This window comes from Rhinolophus ferrumequinum, chromosome 28, assembly GCF_004115265.2.
Source record: "Rhinolophus ferrumequinum isolate MPI-CBG mRhiFer1 chromosome 28, mRhiFer1_v1.p, whole genome shotgun sequence".
Classification (NCBI taxonomy): Eukaryota; Metazoa; Chordata; class Mammalia; order Chiroptera; family Rhinolophidae; genus Rhinolophus; species Rhinolophus ferrumequinum.
Genome location: NC_046311.1, coordinates 11,657,379 through 11,680,660, shown reverse-complemented (window position 1 = coordinate 11,680,660; position 23,282 = coordinate 11,657,379). Strand labels below are relative to the sequence as shown.

General features: G+C 39.6%; 1 protein-coding gene across 3 annotated transcripts in view; it reads right to left on the bottom strand.

Annotated features, from left to right (window-relative positions):
* The window catches only part of LRRC28 (leucine rich repeat containing 28), a 77,512-nt gene that overhangs the window by 48,384 nt on the left and 5,846 nt on the right, over positions 1-23,282 (bottom strand). For all 3 annotated transcript variants that reach the window (XM_033100230.1, XM_033100233.1, XM_033100231.1), the window contains exons 3-5: positions 14,405-14,445; positions 9,964-10,001; positions 9,249-9,386 (exon numbers count right to left, since the gene is read on the bottom strand). In XM_033100230.1, coding sequence (XP_032956121.1) covers positions 9,249-9,386; positions 9,964-10,001; positions 14,405-14,445 — 217 coding nt within the window. The remainder of the gene's footprint in view (positions 1-9,248; positions 9,387-9,963; positions 10,002-14,404; positions 14,446-23,282) is intronic.

Here is a 23,282-nt window from a genome sequence, read left to right as displayed (position 1 = left end):
GTTTTAGTTCGATGGGTAACCAGATTTTACAATACATGATAGTATCAACAGTAAAGGTATTCCTTCTGAGAAATCTATGTGTTTTGGCTAATCTGGTATACACCAAGGTAATGTTACATAAAAATATGAATAAAAATACTTGGGGTGCCAAAAAACATGCTGTATACAAGTGGACCCTTCGGTCAGCGTTGCTCAAGTAGTAGTTCGCTTGATACTTCAGCCGTCATCAGAAGTATCTGGACGCTGATGGGAACCACTTTGAGCACTTCTTGTAACTGCAGAAATCAAACGTGACTTGTATTCATTCATCTTTTGTTATCAGTATATATTGAGTATTATAATTTTAATACAGTATTCCTTTCTTAAAATGTGTACACATTTTTGGGGCACCCTCTGTATATATGTTACTATAAAGTTACTAATATACATTTAACTACAGTATAAAGTTACTTTCCTAAGTACTATGTTCTAATGAAGTACTATGCTCTAATGAGAGATACTGAAAGAGCAGGTTGTGAATATGAGTTTAGGACTTTGCGAGACAATGTATTCAAGTGTTCAGCGGTCATCCAGCCAGCTGAGGTTAGGCGGATCGCTACATTTTCTCTCTCTATCCATTAGTTGTCACATTGGGTATCTTAATCACTCAGCACTGAACCAAGACGATGGACAACTAACACACCGAATACTTCGTTCTCCAGCCTCACTGTCTAGTCTCTCCCTTGGAAGTACACAGTTTAAAACACTAGACAATAAAATATGATAAGCTCCTCTGAAGTCGAGTCTAGATTTTGTTCCCCTTCACCATCCCCACTTCCTCTGACACACTGCATGACACTTTGAACCAGTGAATAATTTTTGGTAAGCAGATGAAACAGTAGTGCCCAGGTCACGTAGATAAGCCCACAAAACAGAGAAAAGTCTATTCATATACACTGCTTCATATACACATACATATATAGTCTGGGGACATCCGAGGGGTGATCTGACAGAGATTAATTATTTAGATTCCTTTTTAGTGATGCAAGTGCTAGCGAGCTCTTTTACCAGCATTGATGTAGAATCAGTGAAAAGCGGAGTCTTCCCTAGCAGGGTAAATTCTCCCTAAATGACCGAGGTATCTGCCCAACTAGGGTACTACGGGATGAAAAGCCTTGATGATCTGGGGACAAGAAGTACAGGGAGGACCCTTTGTGTTTTGAGGATTCAGAAAGATGGATGCTTGACTCTCTGGGTTGATCACGCAGGAGGCAGGCCCAAAAGACACCAGGGCTGACCTAGTGTTCCTAGAAACCGCAACCCAGGGAATGCAAAAGTGGGGTACCTGGGACCAGTCTCGTACCTACAGGAGCGGGCTCAGAGCCTCTGAAGAAGCGTTTCCGCCTGTGCTATTACGCATCAGAGTCTAGTGATACAGTATCTACAAAGTGGGTAATAAGCAAAAAGGGGGGGAAATGACGCGGGGGTGGGGGCCGGGGGGGAGAGGCCCAGAGACGGAACTCCGTTTCCTTCCTTGTCCCCTGCAGGAAGCAGGCTCACCTGCTCCTCCTGACTCCACATGAGGCCAGTGAGCACACAGATTTCAGAACAATTTAGGTGGCAGTGGGACAGATGGAAGACCAGATACTAAATTTCATTTCAATACAGCAACAGAGGCTCAACTAGAAGAAAAATACATTGTAAGAAATAATAAACGTAACCATACTTGAAGCCTGAGTTTTAGGAACAATTCAAGCTCATTATATATACGTATTTCTGTGTTTGTGCATGCCTTTCTCCGTTGAAGTCCAAGACAGACTGCTTTCATGTGGTTCATTTGGGCTAAAAAATCCTTCCTTTTTTGGTATGCAAAACAATTTTTCAAGGATAAAAGCATTTTGAAAAATAAATAGGCTGATTTATATGCCAGATGTAAGCAACATCTTTTCTGACTCCTGGTTACATTTTGTTTGTTACCAAAACCTTCTCTCGTGGGAGTTCACAGTTTATAGTAAAGCAAAACAAGCATCCAGCTTCTCCCGACTCAAAGATTAGCTGCTTTTTGTGACTCTTCCAATACCTACTGTTCTTGGTGGTCTTTACCAAGGGTGAGTTACAAAACGTTTGGCAAGTAGCTCTGAGTCGATGAAAACCTTTCCCCAACAATCTTTTATCTGTAAGAGTACAATACTTTTCTTCATAATAGATCACATAATTTTACTTAAATCGAGTTAGAAAAAGCCTTTGGAAGAAAATGAGTTTAACTTTGTTCTGTAACAAATAATGTCATAGTTCTGGTACCGGAAGTGGCAGGAGGCAATCTGTAAATGTTGAAGTGGTATATGACTGATATATAGGCATGCAGGTAAGTGATCGGATGAGAAATCAAAGAACACATAACAGGACTTCCATTCCCAGGCATGATACGCTCAGGGATACCAGACTTGCCTCCCACCGAAATACAACGATTAAACTAGTCAAAAATACATTAGACAACAGTTTCCAAGCTATGGAGAGGAAACACGGGATTTTGATCCTTGAAATAAGGGAAACAGAAGAGGTGAGCCCTGCATTGGACCTGGCTTTCTTCCACAGGACAGGGAGGTGGGGCCCAAGCAGAGTTCAACAGTCTCAGAGGGTAGAAGAGCCAGAGATCAGATTTAGGGGGTGGAAGTGGCTGGAAAAGGTAGGACAGGAGGATACTAAACAGGGAACGGCTGTGAAAGAGTGAAGAAGGGCTTAAAAAATAGCACAGTGGACAGCACAGAAGAAGTCCATGGAGTAGACAGCAGATCAACAGGTATCATGCAACCTTTAGATCAGGCGGGGAAAAGACATTTTTTTTAAAAAAAGCCTCAGTAACCCGTGGAACAGTATCAAATGATCTAATGTGTGTAACTGGAGTTCTGGGAAGAGAAAATGGGGCAACAAAATATTTAAAGAAATAATGACAGAAAATATCCCAATTTGGGAATCAAGAAAACCTCAAGCAGAAAAAATATTTTTAAAATCTTACATTGTGGCATATCATAAACAAACTGATTCACACCAAAGATAAAAAGAAAAATTTTAACGCAGCCATAGAAAAAGATTATGTACAGGGTACCAATGACATAAATTACAACTGACTTCTCATCAGAAACAATTGGGTCAGAAGACAATGGAAGGTGCTTTTTTTTCAAATGCTAAAAAATAATCCTGTCAATCCAGAGAAAACATTGTTCAAAGATAAAGACATTTTTGCATCACGAAAAACTGAGATAGTTCCTTGCCCATAGACCTGCACCACAAGAAATACTAAAGGGAAGTACTTCAGGCTGAAGAGAAATGATACCAGATAGAAACCAGATCTACGGGGAAAAAGTGAAGAGCACAGGAAATGGTCAATACGTATGGGTAGATACAAAGAACATCTTTTTTTGATTATCTTGATTTCCTGTAAAGACAAATGACCGTTGCAAAATAAACACGTTAGAGTATATAAGAACTAGAGAAATAAAATATATGACAAAAATACACAACGGAAGAAGGATAAATGGAAGTATACTAATGGAAGTTTCTTATAATATATAGTAAGTGGTACAATATCCTAAGTAAACTATAACAAGTTAACCCGAAAGAAAAACCAATAGAGGAATAAAATAGAACACTAAAACGTATTCAAAGTAATCCGGAAGAAGGCAGAAAGGAGGTACAGAGGAACAAAAACAAATTGTGGTAGCCAGTGGGGGAGGAGGAGAACTGAATTCCAAGTAGGAAATACAAAATCAAAAGAGATTATCACTCACACCTTAACTCCTAAAAGAAGCTGGATAAACTACAGAATTATAGTTTTTAAAACTTGTCAGAGACTGAGGACACCGAGAAACCTAGATCAACTCCAAAAAGTGACAATTCCATTTTAAAAGAGAAGAGATTCCCAGCGGCTACCACCCATGATTGAAATAGGACAAAGATTCTGCTACAGACGAGGGTTAAAGAGAGACCAGTCCATATACAATAAAAAGTCCTTTCTCTTCTGACTGCATTTTATCTCCATTCAACCTGTGCAGGTTTAGTCCTTCCCCCCCCCCATTTTATCCCATTTTATATTTTTGTCGTCACAATTACCACTTTTTTTTTTAAAAAAAGATTTTATTGGGGAAGGGGAACAGGACTTTATTGGGGAACAGTGTGTACTTCCAGGACTTTATTCCAAATCAAGTTGTTGTCCTTTCATAGTTGTGGAGGGCGCAGCTCAGCTCCAGGTCCAGTTGCCATTACTAGTTGCAGGGGGCGGAGCCCACCATCCTTTGAGGGACGGGAGGAATTGAACTGGCAACCTTGTGGTTGAGAGCCCACTGGCCCATGTGGGAATCGAACCGGCAGCCTTCGGAGTTAGGAGCATGGAGCTCTAACTGCTTGAGCTATCGGGCTGGCCACAATTATCACTTTTTACGCTGCGTATTTGTTTGAAAATTGCAAAAGCTATAGTCTTTTTATTAAAAATGCTTTTCCCCCTGTAATCTTTATGTTATAATTAAGCGTTTAATACGTATTCTGAAATAGAGTTGCAATTTTCTGCTTCTGTCCTCTGTTTGCCATCTTAGTCACAGTTGTGCATCCTTTCATCTTTTTGTTTCAGGTAGAAGGACTCCTTTCAACATTTCTCATTAATCCAGGTCTTGTATTGGAAACTTTCCCTCAGCTTTCATTTGTCTGGGAAAGCCTTTACTTACATAATGTTATTAACCAAGGTTACCCCAATCCATTTAATTTAAAAGAGAGAAACCAGTCTTATGAGTTTCCATGTTCTTACACCATACACCATAACGTCGATAATTTTAGCTGGAAGATTTGTGTGGGAGGAGAGTGATGATTATTTATTCATCTTGGAGTGAAGTTAGACCCAAACTATTTAACTGGCCTCATCTTTCACGCTGGACTCTATGGACCAAATCAGGAAGATTTGTAAAACAGGCGTTCCAAACACTTGTCTTCAGTCCCTGGAGCGTGTCCGCAGGAGCTGGTTGCAGCGCCCACGTGCCACGTCAGTGTTCCCTGGCCAATGCCCGCCCCGCTGCCAGCGTCTCTATCCCTGTGCCTGGGGCCTGTGAAACGACAGAAGCCAGCTGCTGTGTCCACATGTGCGCATGTGCAGCCGCGAGAAGCACCAGGCAATTAAAACCCATCTCCAACCCCAGCGACTCTCAACCAACAATTTTGGGGAGTAGATGTTGAAATGCTTTCGCTCTCTCGGCGCTGGAGCGGGATGAGTCTGAAGGATGTGTTTTAGACAAGATTAAGCTCTCGCCGCCCATTCCACAATGGTTGGGATAGGAGGTCAGAGCATGTAATCCCCAAATATGCCACTCTGGCACACTGATTATTTTGAGTTAAAGGCACTGGAAAACAGCAGACAAGAAGGGCACTCTGACCTTCCTTTTTCTTCCTGAAAACAGGAGATAAAATGTCCCTGCGAGAGGCACACTCCCTGTAGCAGGGATAGGAAGACATTCTTATCACCAGAGACCGGGAGTCAAGGCCGAGGGAAATCCGTACACACAAACCTTGTTAAACTGACCTTTATTCACTTTTCCACAATGAAGTGCCCTAGCCCAAACCCCTCTGTCTTGCCACACTTTCACAATTGACTACTCTTTGTCCAATCTAGCATATAAGCACTGGGCTCTAACTGCTTCTTTGGGTCTTCGTTTTTCTTCTGAAGGTTCTGGTGCACACATATAAATTGCTAAGTAAAACTTGGATACTTTTCTCCTGTTCATCTGTCGTACGTTAATTGTCTCAGGCCCACCTGGAGACCCTAAGAGGGCAGAGGAGAAATTTTTCCTTCCCTACGCTGGCTCACGAACATACTCTTCATAGGCTGTGTTTACATTCCTACATCCCATCAACACTCCACACCAGTGTTCTCTGCACCTCCTAAAAAACTACGTGCACTCAGGAAAAGAAAAAGACATCCAATAGAAAGAAGAGGGCAAAGTGTATTGTAAAAAAGGAAACAGAAAAAAACAACAACAGGTGACAGAACGAACCACTTCACAGACAGACTCCTGATCATGCCAGCCCTGGACTTCCTACTATTCATCAAAGCTTCTGCAATGTCAAAGCAGTTGAGGTAAGGAAACAGGAGAGTTCAATATACAATTAATCCTACACCCCAGACAGGCTGTTTTCAGCCTTTGGGCAGCCATGTTACGTGGAAGTCTGTTGGTGGCAATTTCTAGAAGCCAACTAGAGCCAGCTTCAGCACAGCCGTGTAAGCCTTAAGAACAGAACCAGTGATAGGATAGTAAAGAAGACTGAGGACGTCTCTGTCTCCATCTTCTCCCTGCGTGTCTGCTGCATCTTTCTTGCTGTTTCCCAGCCCACATGGCTCCTTCTAGTACCTCACAACATCACATAGTACGGTGCAGTATCCCAGAGAAGAAAGACTGGGGTTTTTTTTCTGCCTCCTCTGCTCTCTTTTTCTCCCCCACCAGCCTCTTCCAAAGTTCCCAGGAAAAACAAACGAACAAACAAAAAACTGGTCCTGCTTGGGTCAGGTACCTGTGCCAGGACCATGTAAACGTGGAGAAAAAGAAATGTCACATGGTAGAAAAATGGCAGTACTCTGCAATCCAATAGAATGGGGGAAAGGGACATTCCCAGAGAACGGATATTGGTAAACAACACAATAGAATCAATCATGTATGAGTCAGAGATTTGTTTGAGACACTGAGGAAAACATTGGACCTTCTTTACTATGGAGAAACACCAAACTGCACACAATTGACCGTGTTCATGAAACCCCCACAATCCATTCTTAGATCCTCCTTTAAAACTCTCGATAGCCACCCAGATATTCCTAATGTTTCAAATTTCTTAAATATGGCTTCAAAATTTTTCAAATTTTAAATACTGAATATGTATTTAAAAAACACTCAAAGGTTTTTCAACCACAACAAATACACATGGTAAAATGTTAAGTCTCTCGGATAATATGACACGTAAGAAGTCTATACGTAATGGCATGGTCTAGATAGAAGGGACAATCAATCTGATATCCACTGGTATCTACTGTCATCAAGTGGACACAACATTGTTTTTACCAGTTAAAATCCTTTTCTATACCATGTGCCCAAACATTTGAGATGTACCCAGCCCCTCACCCATCCAAATCATGACATGTGAAATTACCTCATAAAGAGTTGTCTAAAGTGAATCAAATAATTAGTAAGACCTAGTCTGTTTCTATTTGTGATGGCCTAGAAAGAAAAAAACCTACACAATGGCTCGATCAAAAGTTTCCATTCAAAATACATGGCTATTACTGCAAATAATTTTGCTCAAAACAAGAAAAATCAAATACAGACAAGCTTATGCTAGAGAAATAAAATTGGAAGTAAATACCTCAACTCTAGAGTGCAACAGGTGAGATATAAATAAAAAACTATATGAAAGTAGTCAGGAAACCTACACACTTCACTGGTTATTAGGAAGCAGTCAACGATATTAGTCGTACATAGTTAAACTCTGAGAGTATATAATGGAAGGAAATGGCCACATTCAACCACAAAATGTTCTTACATTACAGGAAAAGAGAGGAACAGAATACAAAGAACAATGGTTTAACAGAGAATTGTATTTCCCATGTGTTACTTAAACATATATAAAAAAGGCTTATAAATGCAGTATTATATCCATGTATTTTGATTCTACAATATGTCTTTATGAGTTTCATATATGAAAATTTAAAGTATTATTTTAATAATATACTTTCTAGGTAATCTCCAAAAGAGAATCCAATTTCCTGAATATCTGGATATATAAACTTGATAAATCTAGAATGATATAACACCATTGAGCCTAATTACGTACAATAAACTCTAAAATAAAGATATTCCTACACCGTACAGGAAATTTTCATATTAACAGTTGGAAAAAGTAAGACATATCAAGTTTAAAAATTATTTTTAAACAGTCACTGCTATATTGGTACCATTTTTATAAATGATTTTGAACATATATATGTGGATCAGCACATAAAGTATAAAAATTAATCAGTAACTATTTGTTCATCAAGAAATTTCTGTACTTGAAAAACTTTGGAGAAAGTATTTTTTAAATCATAAAGAAATATTATAGACTCTTTCATTCTTGGACTTAACATGAATAGCTTTGAATATTCTCCTGTGACCAGGAAGTTCCAGGTCGGGTAGTAATTTGCAATTTTGGTTGTCACGCATTTCACGTGGATACACTAAAAGTCTGGCTGATGTTCCTGAAAGAGTTATTAAATAGAAATAATCCCAGCCAATGTGACATCTGTATTTTTCTCTGCTCATGCTTGAATGCAAAGTAACTTTCATGTACTATCTGAAACACAAGGGTTTTTTAAATTTTTAAATCATACTTCTTTTTTTTAAATTTGGGAAATGACATATGACAGTGGAATTTGCAAATGTGTGAGTTCACAAAAGAAAGTCTCAGGATGCCCCCTTAAGAAAGGCAGAGCGTTTAATGGTAGCCCAGGAGAATGCAGGTTGTCCTCAGGTAACCCATAAGCATGTTCAGGAGGAAGAACTGACAATTAACCCTAGGACCAAACTTAAAGTCTGCTACCAAATTCTAGTATGATTTCTTATTAAATCAGAGTTAATGCACACCAATTATCTCACCAGAGAACGAGAGAAAACACTGTATGTATCTGTTGTTTGGATACTAAAATGATTACATCATACACAGTTCATCTAAATCCTCTGAGGTGAAATTCAAAACTGAACTTCATAATTGAAGTAGCTTTTCTATACAAATAATTCACCAGGGCAGTGATCTGAAAAGCAATGCCCAGTTGTAGTAAATGCAGCTCCAAAATATAAATTTCGGGGGCGGCTGGTTAGCTCAGTTGGTTAGAGCGCTGTGCTCTTAACAACAAGGTTGCTGGTTCGATCCCCACATGGGCCACTATGAGCTGCACCCTCCACAGCTAGACTGAAACAACTACTTGACCCAGAGCTGATGGGTCCTTAGACTTAAAAAAAATAAATAAAAGTTTAAAAACAAACAAACAAACAAACAACATACATGCCTCTCTCTCATGTTTGCATCAGGGAAAAGATTCTTTGTCACATTTCCCCTACATTTCTTAGTTTCATCTTTAAACAAATGGACAATCGAATATTTACAAATATATCCAAAGTCCACTGCCTAGACATACAGTGAGAAATATGAATAAAAACAGATTTGTGATAGACAAGAAACTATTGTGTGCTACATATCAAGATTACCTGGAGGTAGGAATTGCAGTTGGTTATTAGCTAATCGAAGATGACGTAAAGCTCGCAGACGACCAATTTCTGGGCAAACAATTTCTAAGGCATTGTCACTAAGATCCAAACACTGGAGTTTTACAAGGGACCCAATGGCTTTAAAGAGAAAAGAAGGGTAAAGGCAAAATCAAAATGTTATGCAACATCTTTAATGCCAGGACTCCAAGTTAAAATATTTCAATACTTAATATCACCATCTCAGTGGCTCATAAAATAAAAACATAGACTGAACCAAATTTTATGGAAGTGATAAGACTTCTAAACTGATATAAAATATAACTTAAAATAGAACATAAATAAAAATTTTAAAACATTGCAAAATATTGCTTGAATAAATAAATAATTCATGAAACAACATATAAGGTCTTTTTTAATCTAACCAAAATTCTTAACTGGTTTTACTGAATTTAGAACTTATTCTATTATTTACCCAACAACAATATATATAATAATAATTTACCTAATCATTATAACCATTTTGGATTTATTTACTTATAATTCTTAACTAGACTTACGAAGTACAGGAAAAAAGCTTTGAAACAAATAAAGATACTTATAATTAAAATTCACTAATACACCAAACAAAATAGGTTTAAAGAGAGTATATATTCTACTATATAAAGGAAAGCTTAAACTATCGTGTCCCCTAACTAAAAACTGCAAGTGCGCTTACCTTCCGGAACCACAACTATGTTATTTGAGTGTAGGTACCTGGGGGAAAAGACAGGACAAAAAAAAGCTCTTAGCCGCCAATACTTTTGCTACATAATCAGTTTGTAAAATGCTCACTTAGAAATGTATCAAATATAAAGGGACCAAACTTTCACACCCTACCCTAAGTACGTAACACAAAATATATGGTCATCATAGATAACTGATAATACTTTGAAATTAATATTTTTATGCTGGAATTGCAAATATTAAAACTATTCACTGATTGAGTTACTATTTTAAAATTAAAGAATGCACAATAGAAAAATTATGAGGTATTTGGTATTTTTTCAACCGCATAAAACAAATTACTAGTTTCTTCTTTTTAAATTATTCAGGTTTTCAGAAGTACAGTTATTGCGTAAAGAAAAGTCAACACCTACTGTGTAAAGGAAAATGCAACTTTTAGTTTCTGAAGGATAACTTCAGAAAATAATCAAACCAAAGATATTTCCATCTGGCATGCTTACTGAGAACCAAAAATTCTGGAGAGATTAAATACTCATCATTTACAGTCTCTGTATAAATACTCAACTGTCAAGGTACAGGATTTATTTATTTCACAGCAAAAGGAATTTCATGAACAAGAATCAAATTCTTTTCTTAGAAAAAAAAAAAAAAAACTCAGCAGGGCTGACAAGTCCAGGCAAGCCTAAGCAAATATTAATAACACTTTCCCACTGAAGTATCTTTAGCACACTCTGGTGGAAATTTTATGAAATGAGAAGCAACCAACCATTCAGAGCAAACCAATAGTAACCACTGGAGATCATAGAGTAATAATTTCCAAAAATAAATTTATGTCATTGCTTTTGAGACAAGAAACCAGATTTTGATAAACTATTTTCAAACCTATCATTTCACTTATTATCCCTCATAAATCAATCTTCATAGTGTATTTTTAAATAGAATTTTGAAATTTTCTTCTACATGTTTAAGTTTAAAACCATATGTTAAAAATGTCAACGACAAAGAATAAGAAAGACAGAAAATTAACGGATTTAAGATTATTCTATGTTGGATTAAATCAATCTAACACAATTTCAACAATTACACCATTCCCTGACATATTTTATTCCTTGCTTTGTGTATATGAAATGAGTCCACATTTTAAAATCAATACTCTTTAAACATTAATTTTGGGAAGCAATAACTATTTTATCAGGTGACTCTGTGCCAAAACACTAAATGTTAAAAAAGAAACAGGCCCCAAATGGATTTACCTGTGCTAAGCCCATGTCACCAAGCCCAAACCGAGACTCAGGGTCTAACAGAAGTGCAATTCCAGCCTCTCCCAGGAATATAATCTTAACCAGTCAGTCTGGAATTTCCCGGTCAGCACTAGTGAGGTCATCTGCCTGACAGGCCCCTGCCAACCCGAGGGGACAGTGACATTGCCTGAAATAATCCATTCTTTGCTAAATACCTCCTTGTCCCATCCTCTTTCTGCCTTTAAAAGCCTTTCCTTTTCTACAGCTCTTCAGAGTCCTTTCTAAATATATGCTAGATTATATTTATCTAGCATCAGGATGCCGCCTGATGCATGAATTTTTGAATAAAGCCAATGTGAGCTTCAAATTTAGTCAGCTGAAATTTTTTAACAACATAAATAAGTGTGCACACACATGTGCAAACACACACACACACACATTTGCATGTTACACAAAAGCCAGAATGCCTAGACACCAAATTAAAGAGCAAACTGATTTTTTAAATTCCACAAAATATTTGTCTCAAGTTCTACCTATAAAAAAGGACCTTCAAATGTCCATATCGAAATGTGAACTAAAGTATTATGACTGAGATCAAAAAGTATATTTTAACATATTAGATGTATCTACATGATAATGAAGATGCAGTTGACAGTAGGACAGAATGTCCCCAACCTGCCTGCAGATTAGAACCAAGTGGTCTTCAAAATACCAGTGCCCAACACCATCCTGCACCAAGTGAAACATCGTCACAACTCGAGTTTTTCCGATGCACAGCCGATTAAGAATCACTACTGTTATAGAGAGCATCAGAGAACAGCCCCTGGACCCAGACTGCCGGCACCTTAACAGCCATGTGGCCAAGGGGACAATTCTGAGCCTCTCACTTTCCTAATCTATAGAAGCAGATGGTAAAAGCACCAACTATAACATGGGGACATTGGGAGCATTAAGTGGGTCGACAAACGCAGAGCTGTCAGAACAGAGTTCAAAGAATGCTGTTATTGTTGTCATAGTATCACTGTCCTCACAAGTCACTTGTAATCATAAGCTGAGCAATTTTAAGTCAGTTCTTTTTACTTCAGGTTTGTAATTCTAGAGTAGTTGAAATGTTGGTGTTTCAGTGTAACTAGTTTCCGTCATGTTGCTCTACTCACATATTGCAGGTGTTCCCGTTCATTGACGGTGGGGACGCAAGATAGTACCACCACTTAGGAAAACGGTTTGGCAGGGGTTTTTATAAAAAATATAGATATTAACAGTAATATGCCAATGTCAATTTCTTAGTTTTGACAAATGTAACGTGGAACTGGAAGATGTTAACGATGGGAGAAACTGGTTAAGAGGTAGATTGGAACTCTATGTACTACCTTTACAACTTTTCTGTAAATGTAAAATTGTTCCAAAATAAAAAGGTTAAATTTTCCTTAAAACTTAAAGGAACAGGACTTTCACTTCTTGCCGTAACGGGGACCAGATTTACCCGATTGCGATTAAAAGCAACAAGAAAACTGGATGGAATACACTGGGGGTGCCAAAAAAATGTATACAAATGGACACATTGGTCAACGTTGCTCAAGCAGTAGTTCACCGTAATCAGAAGTGTCTGACGCTGCTGGGAACCACTTTGAGCACCTCTTGTCATTGCAGAAGTCAAACGTGACTTGTATTCTTCTTTTGTTATCGGTATATATTGAGCATTACAATTTTAATAGTTTTCCTTTCTTAAAACGTGTACACATTTTTTTGGCACCCTGTGTATAAAACGATTATTTTCAAATCCTGACACCACCAACCAGGACTACGTTCCCCGAAAGAAAGGAAACAAGTGAGGCGAGCCACACAGTCTCCCCAGCTTTCTGCCTGGAGGCAGACTGTGGACTGCAGAGCAGGAATTGAAGTCTGACTGAGTAATGGAGACACATATCAGAGTCTAGGGAAGTTGTGGGGTACAGATCTGGAGGAGAGATTGCAACCAAAAAATACTCCAAAAGTTTGAATAAGGGATTGTTTGATCTTAGCTGAATTCCAAAATGTAGGCAAAAGGCAACTGAAAGTCTCTCAGTTAAATGATCCTTGGAGCTCATACAGGGCTAGAAAGTTCTGAGCAGCAGGTGTACCAAGCCCTTGATGATCATTGGGGCATCCAAGAGAGGTCCTAGAAAGGCCGTGCCTTAGTAATAGGTATAAACCACCCCTAGAGTAGAGGCTACTCTCTCTAGACCTGTCCTAACAAAGTGGAAAGTCAAGCCATGAAAAGATCACACTAAATAGCAAATACCCACATGCTAGAACGAAGCACAACAAAAAGAAAGACAACAAAGTCTAGACACTCAAGAATGTAAAATTATAAGGTCCAGCATCCAATCAAAAAGTATTAGATATGCCAAGAATCAGGAAAATGGGACCAATAACCAGGATAAAAACAAGTATATACAAACAGACCCACTATGGCAGAGATGATGGAATTCGCAAACGATGACACAAAAGCAGCTATGATAACTATATTCAGGCATTTAAAGGTAAAGACGAACATTGTGAGAGAAAATGGTAAGGTGTAAAGAATGAAATAGAGTTTCGACAGATCAAAAATATAACCAATAGAGTGAAAAACTTCACCGGGTGGGATTCATAACAGATTGGAAACTGAAAAGAAAATGTTATTGGCCCTGAAGACAGAGAGATACAATTTGTCTGAATTGAAACACACAGAGATACTTAAAGTTGATGCACTAAAAAACAAAGATGTGAACATACTATTTAGCATTGTCAAGGTAATCATCAAAAGAACTAAAACGAATGAAGCATGGAAGATGCAGGAAGGAAGCTTTTATTCTGTATTTTAAATCTTTTATACCGGCTCTTTTTATCAAGTATCACATAGCAGTAACAATAATAGCAAGATGTCCCAATTACGTGGACTATCCAAAAGGATTCTGTGACAAAGATGCCCAGAAAAAAATGTACCTTTCATCATTCATCTCCACTACCCTGAGACGAGATATTTAAAACACAAATTTAAATGGCAAAATACTTTTGGATTCATTAGAATCACAGGTCTACCTACATAAGCACTATGATCATGATAGCAAAAAAAAATAAACACATTACAATCGTATTTCCTGTTATTTCAAATACCTTAAAATTATTTTCATTCATGCTTTTAAAAAAAGTTTGAATAAACACACTCACAGTTCCACAAGGTTTGGAAGCTTCTGAGCAAGGTTTTCTGGCTGAAAATTAAAAACTCAGAATTAAATTTCATTTTTAAAAAATGTATAAACATCTCTAAATAGCTTAAACATAAAGTACTATCTTCTTGTACATTTTGAGAAAATGTGAAAAATTAATAAGTGAGCAGGTCTGGATTTATGCTTAGGTACATAGACCATACTATAATTTAAACTTAGGAGTTTGAACACTTGAAATCAATGTCCACTGGAGAAACCGGAACCCTTGTATTCCATGGTCATGGAAGAAATAAAAATGTTCTTACCAGATACAGACAGAGGGACTAACGCCATGCGATGCCAGAGCCAGAGATTGGAGTGACATAGCTGCAAAGCCAAGAAATACACTGGCGGCCCCCAGGTGGTAAGAGAAAGGACAGACTATCCCTTAGAGCCCTGAGAAGGAACCAGGCCCTGCCCACACCCTGAATTGGAACTTTGGCCTCCAAAACTGGGAGAGAAAACACTTCTGTTGTTTTGAGCCACTCAGCCTGTCTTTTGTTATAGCAGCCCTAGGGAACTAATGCCACATTCCCAGACTGAGCTCTTCAGAGGAAAGTAAGGGGAATCCTCGGGGGCCAGAAAGCAAGATCTAACTGAGCTCAGAAGACACACAGCGGTGGTGGTCCAAGGCAGGGTCAGACTGGGCCACCAGTGCCAGGTCCTGGTTCGGGGTAGGCGTGTGGTCTGGCAGGGACAGGAAACAGGCCGCTGAGAGGGGAGAAAGGGAGCTGGGTCTGAGTTCCTTACACAGTTAGGCCCTGGAAAGACTAGCTCTTCCATGAAAAGAATCCCAGAAAAATTCCACTGAGCGATTGGGAGCAGGCTTGTCTCTGCTGGAGATGCTGAGAAAGAGGCAAGGGCTCCGGTAAATAACTGAAGCGGTTCCGAGTTACAGAACACAAAGCCATGAGTTAAAACTGAAGGAGCACACTGAGTCAGGAGTAATGTTTTTTTAAAAGTCTGCATTCAAACATAGGATAAGTTAGGTATCAACAACAAAGAATCGGGAATGGTGGGGTTTTTTCTTTTTCTTTTTTTTTTTTGGTTAAGAAATTAGGTCTGACCTGAGTCCTAAGAGACAAATATGAATTATCAGAGGTTGCCTTGAGCTAGGAGGATAGTTAGTTTTCTAGGCACAAGAAGCAACAAATGAAAAGGAGAGGGAAGGGAAGGGAAGGGAAGGGAAGGGAAAGGAAGGGAAAGAAAGGAAGGGAAGGGAAGGGAAGAGAAGGGAAGGGAAGGGAAGGGAAGGGAAGGGAAGGGAAGGGAAGGGAAGGGAAGGGAAGGGAAGACAAGGCAAGAGAAAACATGCAAGGGGTGGGGGAGGGAGGGAAAAGTGTAGGTATGTTTGGGGAATCGCAAATACAATCTATTCTGCTGTAACTCCCTAACAGCACTCCTGAAGAAACATTTTATTTTAAAAAATCCTGTTATAAAAAACAATCGTGTCAATAGAAAAGCGAAAGAGTTAGGGACTAGAAAGTTTTAGGTTTGTAACAGTAATTTTTCATACTGAAACTTAGTAACAATGATTGTCATTAGGAAAAGGACTAGGGTTGCTCTTCTCCATCTACTTTTGTGTCATTTGAATTTTTAACAATGAGCATGCATGTCTTTTATAATTAAGAAAATCAAATTGAAAAAATGTGGTACACATAACAGTACAAATTGCTACATAAGCGAGTAATCAATCATATTGTATGCAGTTCGGGTTCTAAACACACCATAAGAGAAATGCCATTAGTTTGGTATGGCTGGGCCATCGTGTGTGAAGGTGTATCATGATTCTGCAGAGTGGCAAGGAAGAGATCAAAAAGGGCTTATATTGTATACCAAGGGAAAACATTTTTTAAAAAATCCTGAACACGATGGAAATCCACTAGTTTATTTTAAACAAGGAAACAACAGTAATTTCATATTGGGACACGGATGTAGCCAAAATACTTAGCACAGCCTCCCAGGCCACTTACATACAGACGTCCTGGCCCTTTTCTAACCAAATAGCACTGAATGAAAACTGTTACGAAGTCAATTAAGCATTTATTGAGAACCCACTTTTTTTTTTTTTAATTTATTGGGGTGACAATTGTTAGTAAAATTACATAGATTTCAGGTGTACAATTCTGTATCACATCATTTATAAATCCCATAGTGTGTTCACCACCCAGAGTCAGTTCTCCTTCCATCACCATATATTTGATCCCCCTTACCCTCATCTCCCACCCCCACCCCCCTTACCCTCTGGTAACCACTAAACTATTGTCTGTGTCTTTGAGTTCTTGTGAGAACCCACTTTTGATAAAACTTTGTTTTCAAATGCTGAAAGCTGTGATTCCTTTTCCCCCCCATGTTTCGATACCAGTATATGCAATGAATTCCTTCATGACAAGTCTTTCCTCAGAAGTGACTCTTGGGTCTGTCCAAATCCCCAAAATGTTTCTTTTAGTATCATTATCGTCCCTAGTAAGAAGAATATACACTTCCATTTATGGGTGTACAAACTAAGTCTCCTAAAAAACTAGAGAACTGGGGTTGGGGGAGAGGCTTAATAATAGCCCTTCCTCTAAAAAAGGAAAGACTTGTCCAGAAAGGAAACAATGTCAGACTCTCATCTGGCGTTTTCTGCTACGATGTCCGTCCTCCGTCCGTGGTTTTCTGCTATGATGTCCATATCCTGTCCCACTAACTTACAGGACCTGTGGTCATTCTTTCCAGATGCCTAGCTGGCTCCAGCACACAGCATGCTAATGTTTCCATGACAAGCTAGTTGGGTTTTTTTTTCTTCTTTTTTTTTCTTGTTGAGTCATATAGCTACACACACAAGTAAGCGTTGAATAATGTTTCTGCTGCCAACAGTGTGTCACTATGTTTTTATTAACAAGTAAGTACACTGGGGTTTTATTTTAAAATAAGCACAATGACCATGGAAAATTGCAGTTCATTGGAATACTGGGATTGAAAAAAACAACAACAAAACAACACTTAATTAGTTTCTGCCCCAAAAACTGGTACATAAGCAGCCTGTTGCTGAGGCTGTGGCTGACACCTACTGGTGTTCTATAATATTCTCTGCTTTCTACTAGCACATTTTAGCAATGCAGCTAGATAATAGGAGGGGGAAGATGATACATTTTATGTTTCCCCAGTTTATGGAAAGTGAGTGAGAGACTAGACAACTATACACTAAAGTCAAAATTTTGGTTATTCTGTGGATAACTGAACTGTATTGCTGAATTGTGGAGGCCACACAAACTAGTTTATCTTGACCCATAGGATTTAGAGTCTATTAAGTTTTAAATGTTTTTAAATTTAAAAATCCTGATAAAAGCAATCATCATAAAGTACCTCTCAAAACTATTACTATTGTTTCTTTCTTTTCCCCCACAATTTTGACACATAAAAATTTTAATAATCTGTACCCAACTTTCTCGAGTATAACTCTTTCCTACTAAGCTATTAATACTACTTGAAAATTGTTTTCGAAATTAAGCCAAAGTTCTCTACATTAATTCTCACATTATCACTTAGCCAACCAACTATTCTTCACAAATAATGTAAAACTCAACTTCAGCAAGCACAGGTAGTGTAAAATTTACTTCAGATTTTGAATCAATGATGCTTTGCCATATCCTTTTAAGAAAAACATCCAACCCCCTTAAATGGGAATGTTTTAAAATTGTTTACCCTGGAACAAATACTTTAAACAGGTTACAAGCATGTTCCGTGATGTTTTGTGGTAGGCGCTGTGCACCCCCTACCTTTTTCTCTCTGGGCCCCTAGTATAGGTGCACCACTCTCTTCCAGCTCGGGGCCTGGCTAAGCAACCTGCTTTTGTCAGTGAAATTGTGTCAAAGAGAAAGTCTTAGAGAGCTGGAGTGCAAAAGGGCCACTGCGGCCTCCAGAGGGAGGACGCTTTGTCAGCCTTCCTCCCTGAATAAGGACGCCAAGAACCAGGGTCCCCAAGCGATATGCCATAGTAGTACACTGTGAACAAGAAATAATTGTGCTGCTAGAAACCAGTAGGATTCAGGGTTCAGCAAAACCTGCTCCATCCGGACTTCTAACAACACACTTCAAAGAAGTCATAAATTAAATGCATCTTCGTTCCTATAGCAGTTACAAAAGTAGAATGAAGTTGGACCTCTACTGCACACCACCTACAAATATTAACTAAAAATGGATCAACAACTTAAGTATAAGTTAAAACCATAAAACTCATAGAAGAAAACACGGGTAAATCTTTATGAATGTGGATTTGGCAAAGTATTTATAGATACAACACAAAAAGTGTGAGCAATAATAGAAAAAATAGATAAATTGGGCTTCAATAAAATTAATAAAAGTTTATGCGTGCAAGTACGTCATCAAAAAGTGAATTATAAGTCAGTGAAGCTGCAAGCGTCCATCAGATTCGGGAAAAACAAGACGCTCCCTCGTTGGAATTCAAAAGGAACCAACCAAACAAAAACAAAACTTAATTTGCTCTCCCTATGTCTTGCCACACTTGATTGCACGATATGCTCTTTTTACCATCTCCTTCACTTACTGCTTTTCCCTTCAAGGTGTTCCAATGCTCAGTTGATCCAGATCCTGCTCTTACCAAATTCCAGTGGGGGTGGAAGGCATCGCTGTGTGACAGACGGCAACCCTTTTCACCCTCAACCCCGCCACAAGGACCCACCGATGTCAATACAGCATAAACACAAGGCCTCACCATCACTGTAAATCCACAGACTCAGACCCACTGATGAATCAAATTTGAGGGCTGGATAAGATCTTAGTGGTACTGTAGACCAACAATTTATTTTTAATTGTAAAAATAATACTTATTAAAAAGAACATCAACCAAACTGAAGGGTAGACCCTTCCGCTTTCACTATAAAAAAAAAAACTTATAACTGAAGTTTTTTTTGTTTCTTCCAGCTCCCATCCACATTCTTGTGCCCTCTCCATCCACAGCTAAAATCACTAGTAAGTGTGATGTACACTTTTCTTGTAAGCCTTCGTTTATTCATCTATAAAGCATGGATAATAATACTGCCTGCCTCATAGGAGTAAGTGTCTTGAAGATTAAGTGAATTAATACATGTAAATTGCTTTAAACAGCACTGGCACTTAGGAAAGATTCAAATGATGTCAGTTGCGATCAGATTTTAACCAACCTCACACCAAGGTTTTTATAATTTTTCACCAGGTACAATGCTGGGATGAACACTCTTGCTTGCTTGACTTTTTTCTGTTGGGTAAATTCTTTCAAGTAAATGTGCTCATTCAAACACATGCTCACGTTAAATTTTGCCAGATATGGTCCAACCACCCACCGCAAACACTGAGTCCATTTCCTCTTTCTCCGATCACACGTGAGAGTATCTTCTCCTCATCGTCTTGAACTTCGTTCATTAATCATCTTCAGGACAGGTATTAATTTTTTCCAATCTGTCTACAGGTAAAGAGGATCAATGGTCTTTTACCACTTCTGTCAGAAGTTACACATCTTTTTGGGTTTGACTGCCTGCATTCGTTTATGACCTGCCTGTTTGTATTGGATGCGGAGGGTCGGGAAAGTCTTGTCCTGGGCCAATAGGAGAAAAGACATCTGCACCTCCGCCCCACCCCAATTCAAGAGAGTCACTCACAGACCTCTTCTTCCCCCAGTCTCAGTACGACATTATTTTTAAATTTAAGTTCTCGCTTATTGCATAGATTAATTATTTAACCAGGGTCCATCTGCTCTTTTTGCTTAGCCATAAGCCAAACTCCCCCCTTTCATTAAAGTCCAGATGCCTCTTTCTTGTCCATTAATATGTATAAGTAAAATGGACAACTGGCGAGAGCTCCATCCGTAGTGGGGTCCATCACTCTTTCATGCCCCCAGGAAGGCCTCCTGCCTACTGCGCTAAGAGAAGCTGCGGCAGATCTGGTCATTGATTTTGCTTCCAGGCTGAGATTTCTTTCCCCCTCCAAGTCTTTCGTGGCCCTTTCTTTTGAAAATGAAGAAACGGGGGTGCAGAGGGTTTTAGCACATAGAACCTGGGTCTGTTACCTGCTAGGACTAGGTTTGGCCGTCAGACAATGAAACACCCCCTTCCTGGGACGGCAGGCCTCCAACGCTTGCGCCACGATGAGCTTCCAGGTTGGGAGGAAGGAGTGGTGAGTGCTGCTTCCAACCTAGAATCCTTCTCCAGCTCTTACAAAGTCTCCAGCTATGCTGGGGTGGTTGGGGGGCCCAGGTGGGGGCGGGGACTGGGGTAGGCTCTGCCTCAGCTTCCTCCATCCTGCCATCGTCTGAAACTTCTCCATGATGAAAGTCTCCCTCCAACACCTCAAACGCTACCCCCCAGGTGGCTTCCTCAAGCCTGCCCAGTGCAACTCTTCAACATCAATGGGTCCTTTCTTACCTCTCTCGTCTTTCTAGTCAATCACATCTCCTTTCCTGCTTTGCCTCCAGTCCAGCTCCGATTCCATGGGCCGTCATTTTAATCACTCTTGCCAAATTCCTACATCTCCTTGTCCTTCTTCATGTGTATCCACCCAGCAACAACTGACTACGACAGTCCACCTTCTTCATACCTCAGAGAGCTGAGTACGGCAGCAGAAAACCCCCGACGAGCAGATGGTTCCACCACAAGCCTAGCCACCAACTGCTTGCTGAATAATGCCAATGGTTCTGCGAGCCTTCCCCTAGCCGGACTCCCACGGGACTCTTCGCAATAGTGTCAAACCTGCATCCTGCACTCATCTTCACTCCCCAACCAGATGGTCTTGCCTGGTCAAAGCATCACACAAGAACTCTCTGAAATGCCTTTCTCCACACGTCCCCTCCCCTGCCCCACCGCAATGTGTATCTTTCTTTGCACCTGACCTCCCTTTGTCCTCTTCCAAGGGAGGAAAGGATACTATTTCCAAGGTCAGTCCCTCCACATGTACTCTGGAACCCATGCTCTCCTTTCTTAGGCCTCTGGACTTTTCATTATTCCCTTTTTCTGTATCTTCACCTCCAGTCTAATGGAGAGTTCGCGTCAGCATTTATGGAGGCGCAACTCTTTCCTCTTAGAAAAGAGAGGAGAGGGAAAGAGGAAAGGAGAAAGAAGAAAATCTCTTTTGTTGTCAAGACCCCTCTAGCGCTGCCCTCCTGCCATATCACAACCAAACGTGAAGACCCACCTACCTTGTTATCTATTGTTTTCATCTCCTTCTTACCAATGAACCCACTCAAACGTGGGTTCTACTTCCAGGGATCTCTGCCCTCCTAGCATGTCACCATCACCTGGTCACTCAAGTCCTCATCGTATTTGACGTCTAAGCACCAACCACTTCTGAAAACGGTTCCTCTGGCCTCTGCAACATCAAACTCTTGCTTTTCCTTCTGCCTCTGACGGCGGCGCCTCCTCTTCTTATACCCAACTTCTAAACGCGGAAAGTGAAGTTTAAATGAGCTCCTTTCTCCATTCCTAAGCAATTTCATTCTTGCCCTTGGCTCCTACTGTCACCGACATGTCACAGATCCCTACATTTACGTATGCACATCTACTTTTACTCTCCCAAAGCTGCCCCACCGCTAATGTTCCCTAGCTCTGTAAACCAGTTATTCCATATAATAGGCGCTCCATAAACACGTGTTACATGAATGAATGATGAACAAAGCAATGAATGGGGAAAATATCCAGTAGCCAATCTGATTCCAGGGATACTGGCTCCGGGTATTCAAATGATGTCATCAGAAAGCCTTCGCTTTTTTCCAGCCAGATCTGCTCCCCTCTGAGCTTGCTTCACTCTCAGGTAGCAGCCAGCATGGCCAGCAGCAGCTTCGGGTTGTTGTTAAAAAGGGGGAAAATGTGTGGAGAGAGTATATAATTACGTACATGCCGGCAAAGGAGTGACAGGACACAACCAAACTAATAACACTGGTTACTCCACAGTACAGAGGTGGATGCAGAGGTGGATGCAGAGAGAGACCACTACTTTCCATATATTCTTCCGTGTTGCTTCAGAGAAGGGCACATATGATTTTTGCATTTGATGCATAAAAAATGTATTCTTTCAAGTATATGATAAAAGGCTTTTCCCATGTTTTAGTTCTAAATATGAGCACTCCCCAAGTTCTGAACATTTGCCATGCCACCACCCTACAAGCAGAAACCACTGCACTGAGTGACTTGAAGGGAAAGGGGAGACGGGCAAAAACTCTGCATGAGGGACCACTTCTCTTCTCACCAAGAGGCTTCACACAGTGAGGGCGGGGGAGGAAAGAAGGGAATGTTAGAGAGGGCTTTTAGCACAATGAAACAATGTCCATATGAAACAATAAAACAATGAGAAAATGGAAATGATTGGCAGGTTCCCAAGCTTCTTTAAACTTTTTTTTTTTTAAAGGCCAATTAACCCATCATGTGTTTGAGATACTCTATGTTTCCTTTTTTTTTTTTTTTTTCAGTCAAATGCCACCCACTAAATCTCCTTTAGGAACTATAGTTTATCAGTAACACCAGTAAACGTTTTAAAAAGCCTTAAGTAACTAGCTTGGAGCATTCTGGGATAAGCACTGTTTCATCTGTTGTCCAAAACTGTGCAGTCAGCTGCTTTATATCCCACAGAGAATACAATGACTGCTACTATTCCCACCCACTCCAACATCTGTGCAGCACTGTCCAGGTTCCAAAGCTCTTGATATACATACATGAGTCAAATGTTCCACCTAACAGAAAGCATTAAAATAAAATACATACACCTACCATTATAAATATATGCTACAGTTTACTCTTTGATGAATAAAAAGGTGGCAGAACATGAACTTGAAATGTATGCTTAGGAGCCATTATGAATATCAGTTAAAACTG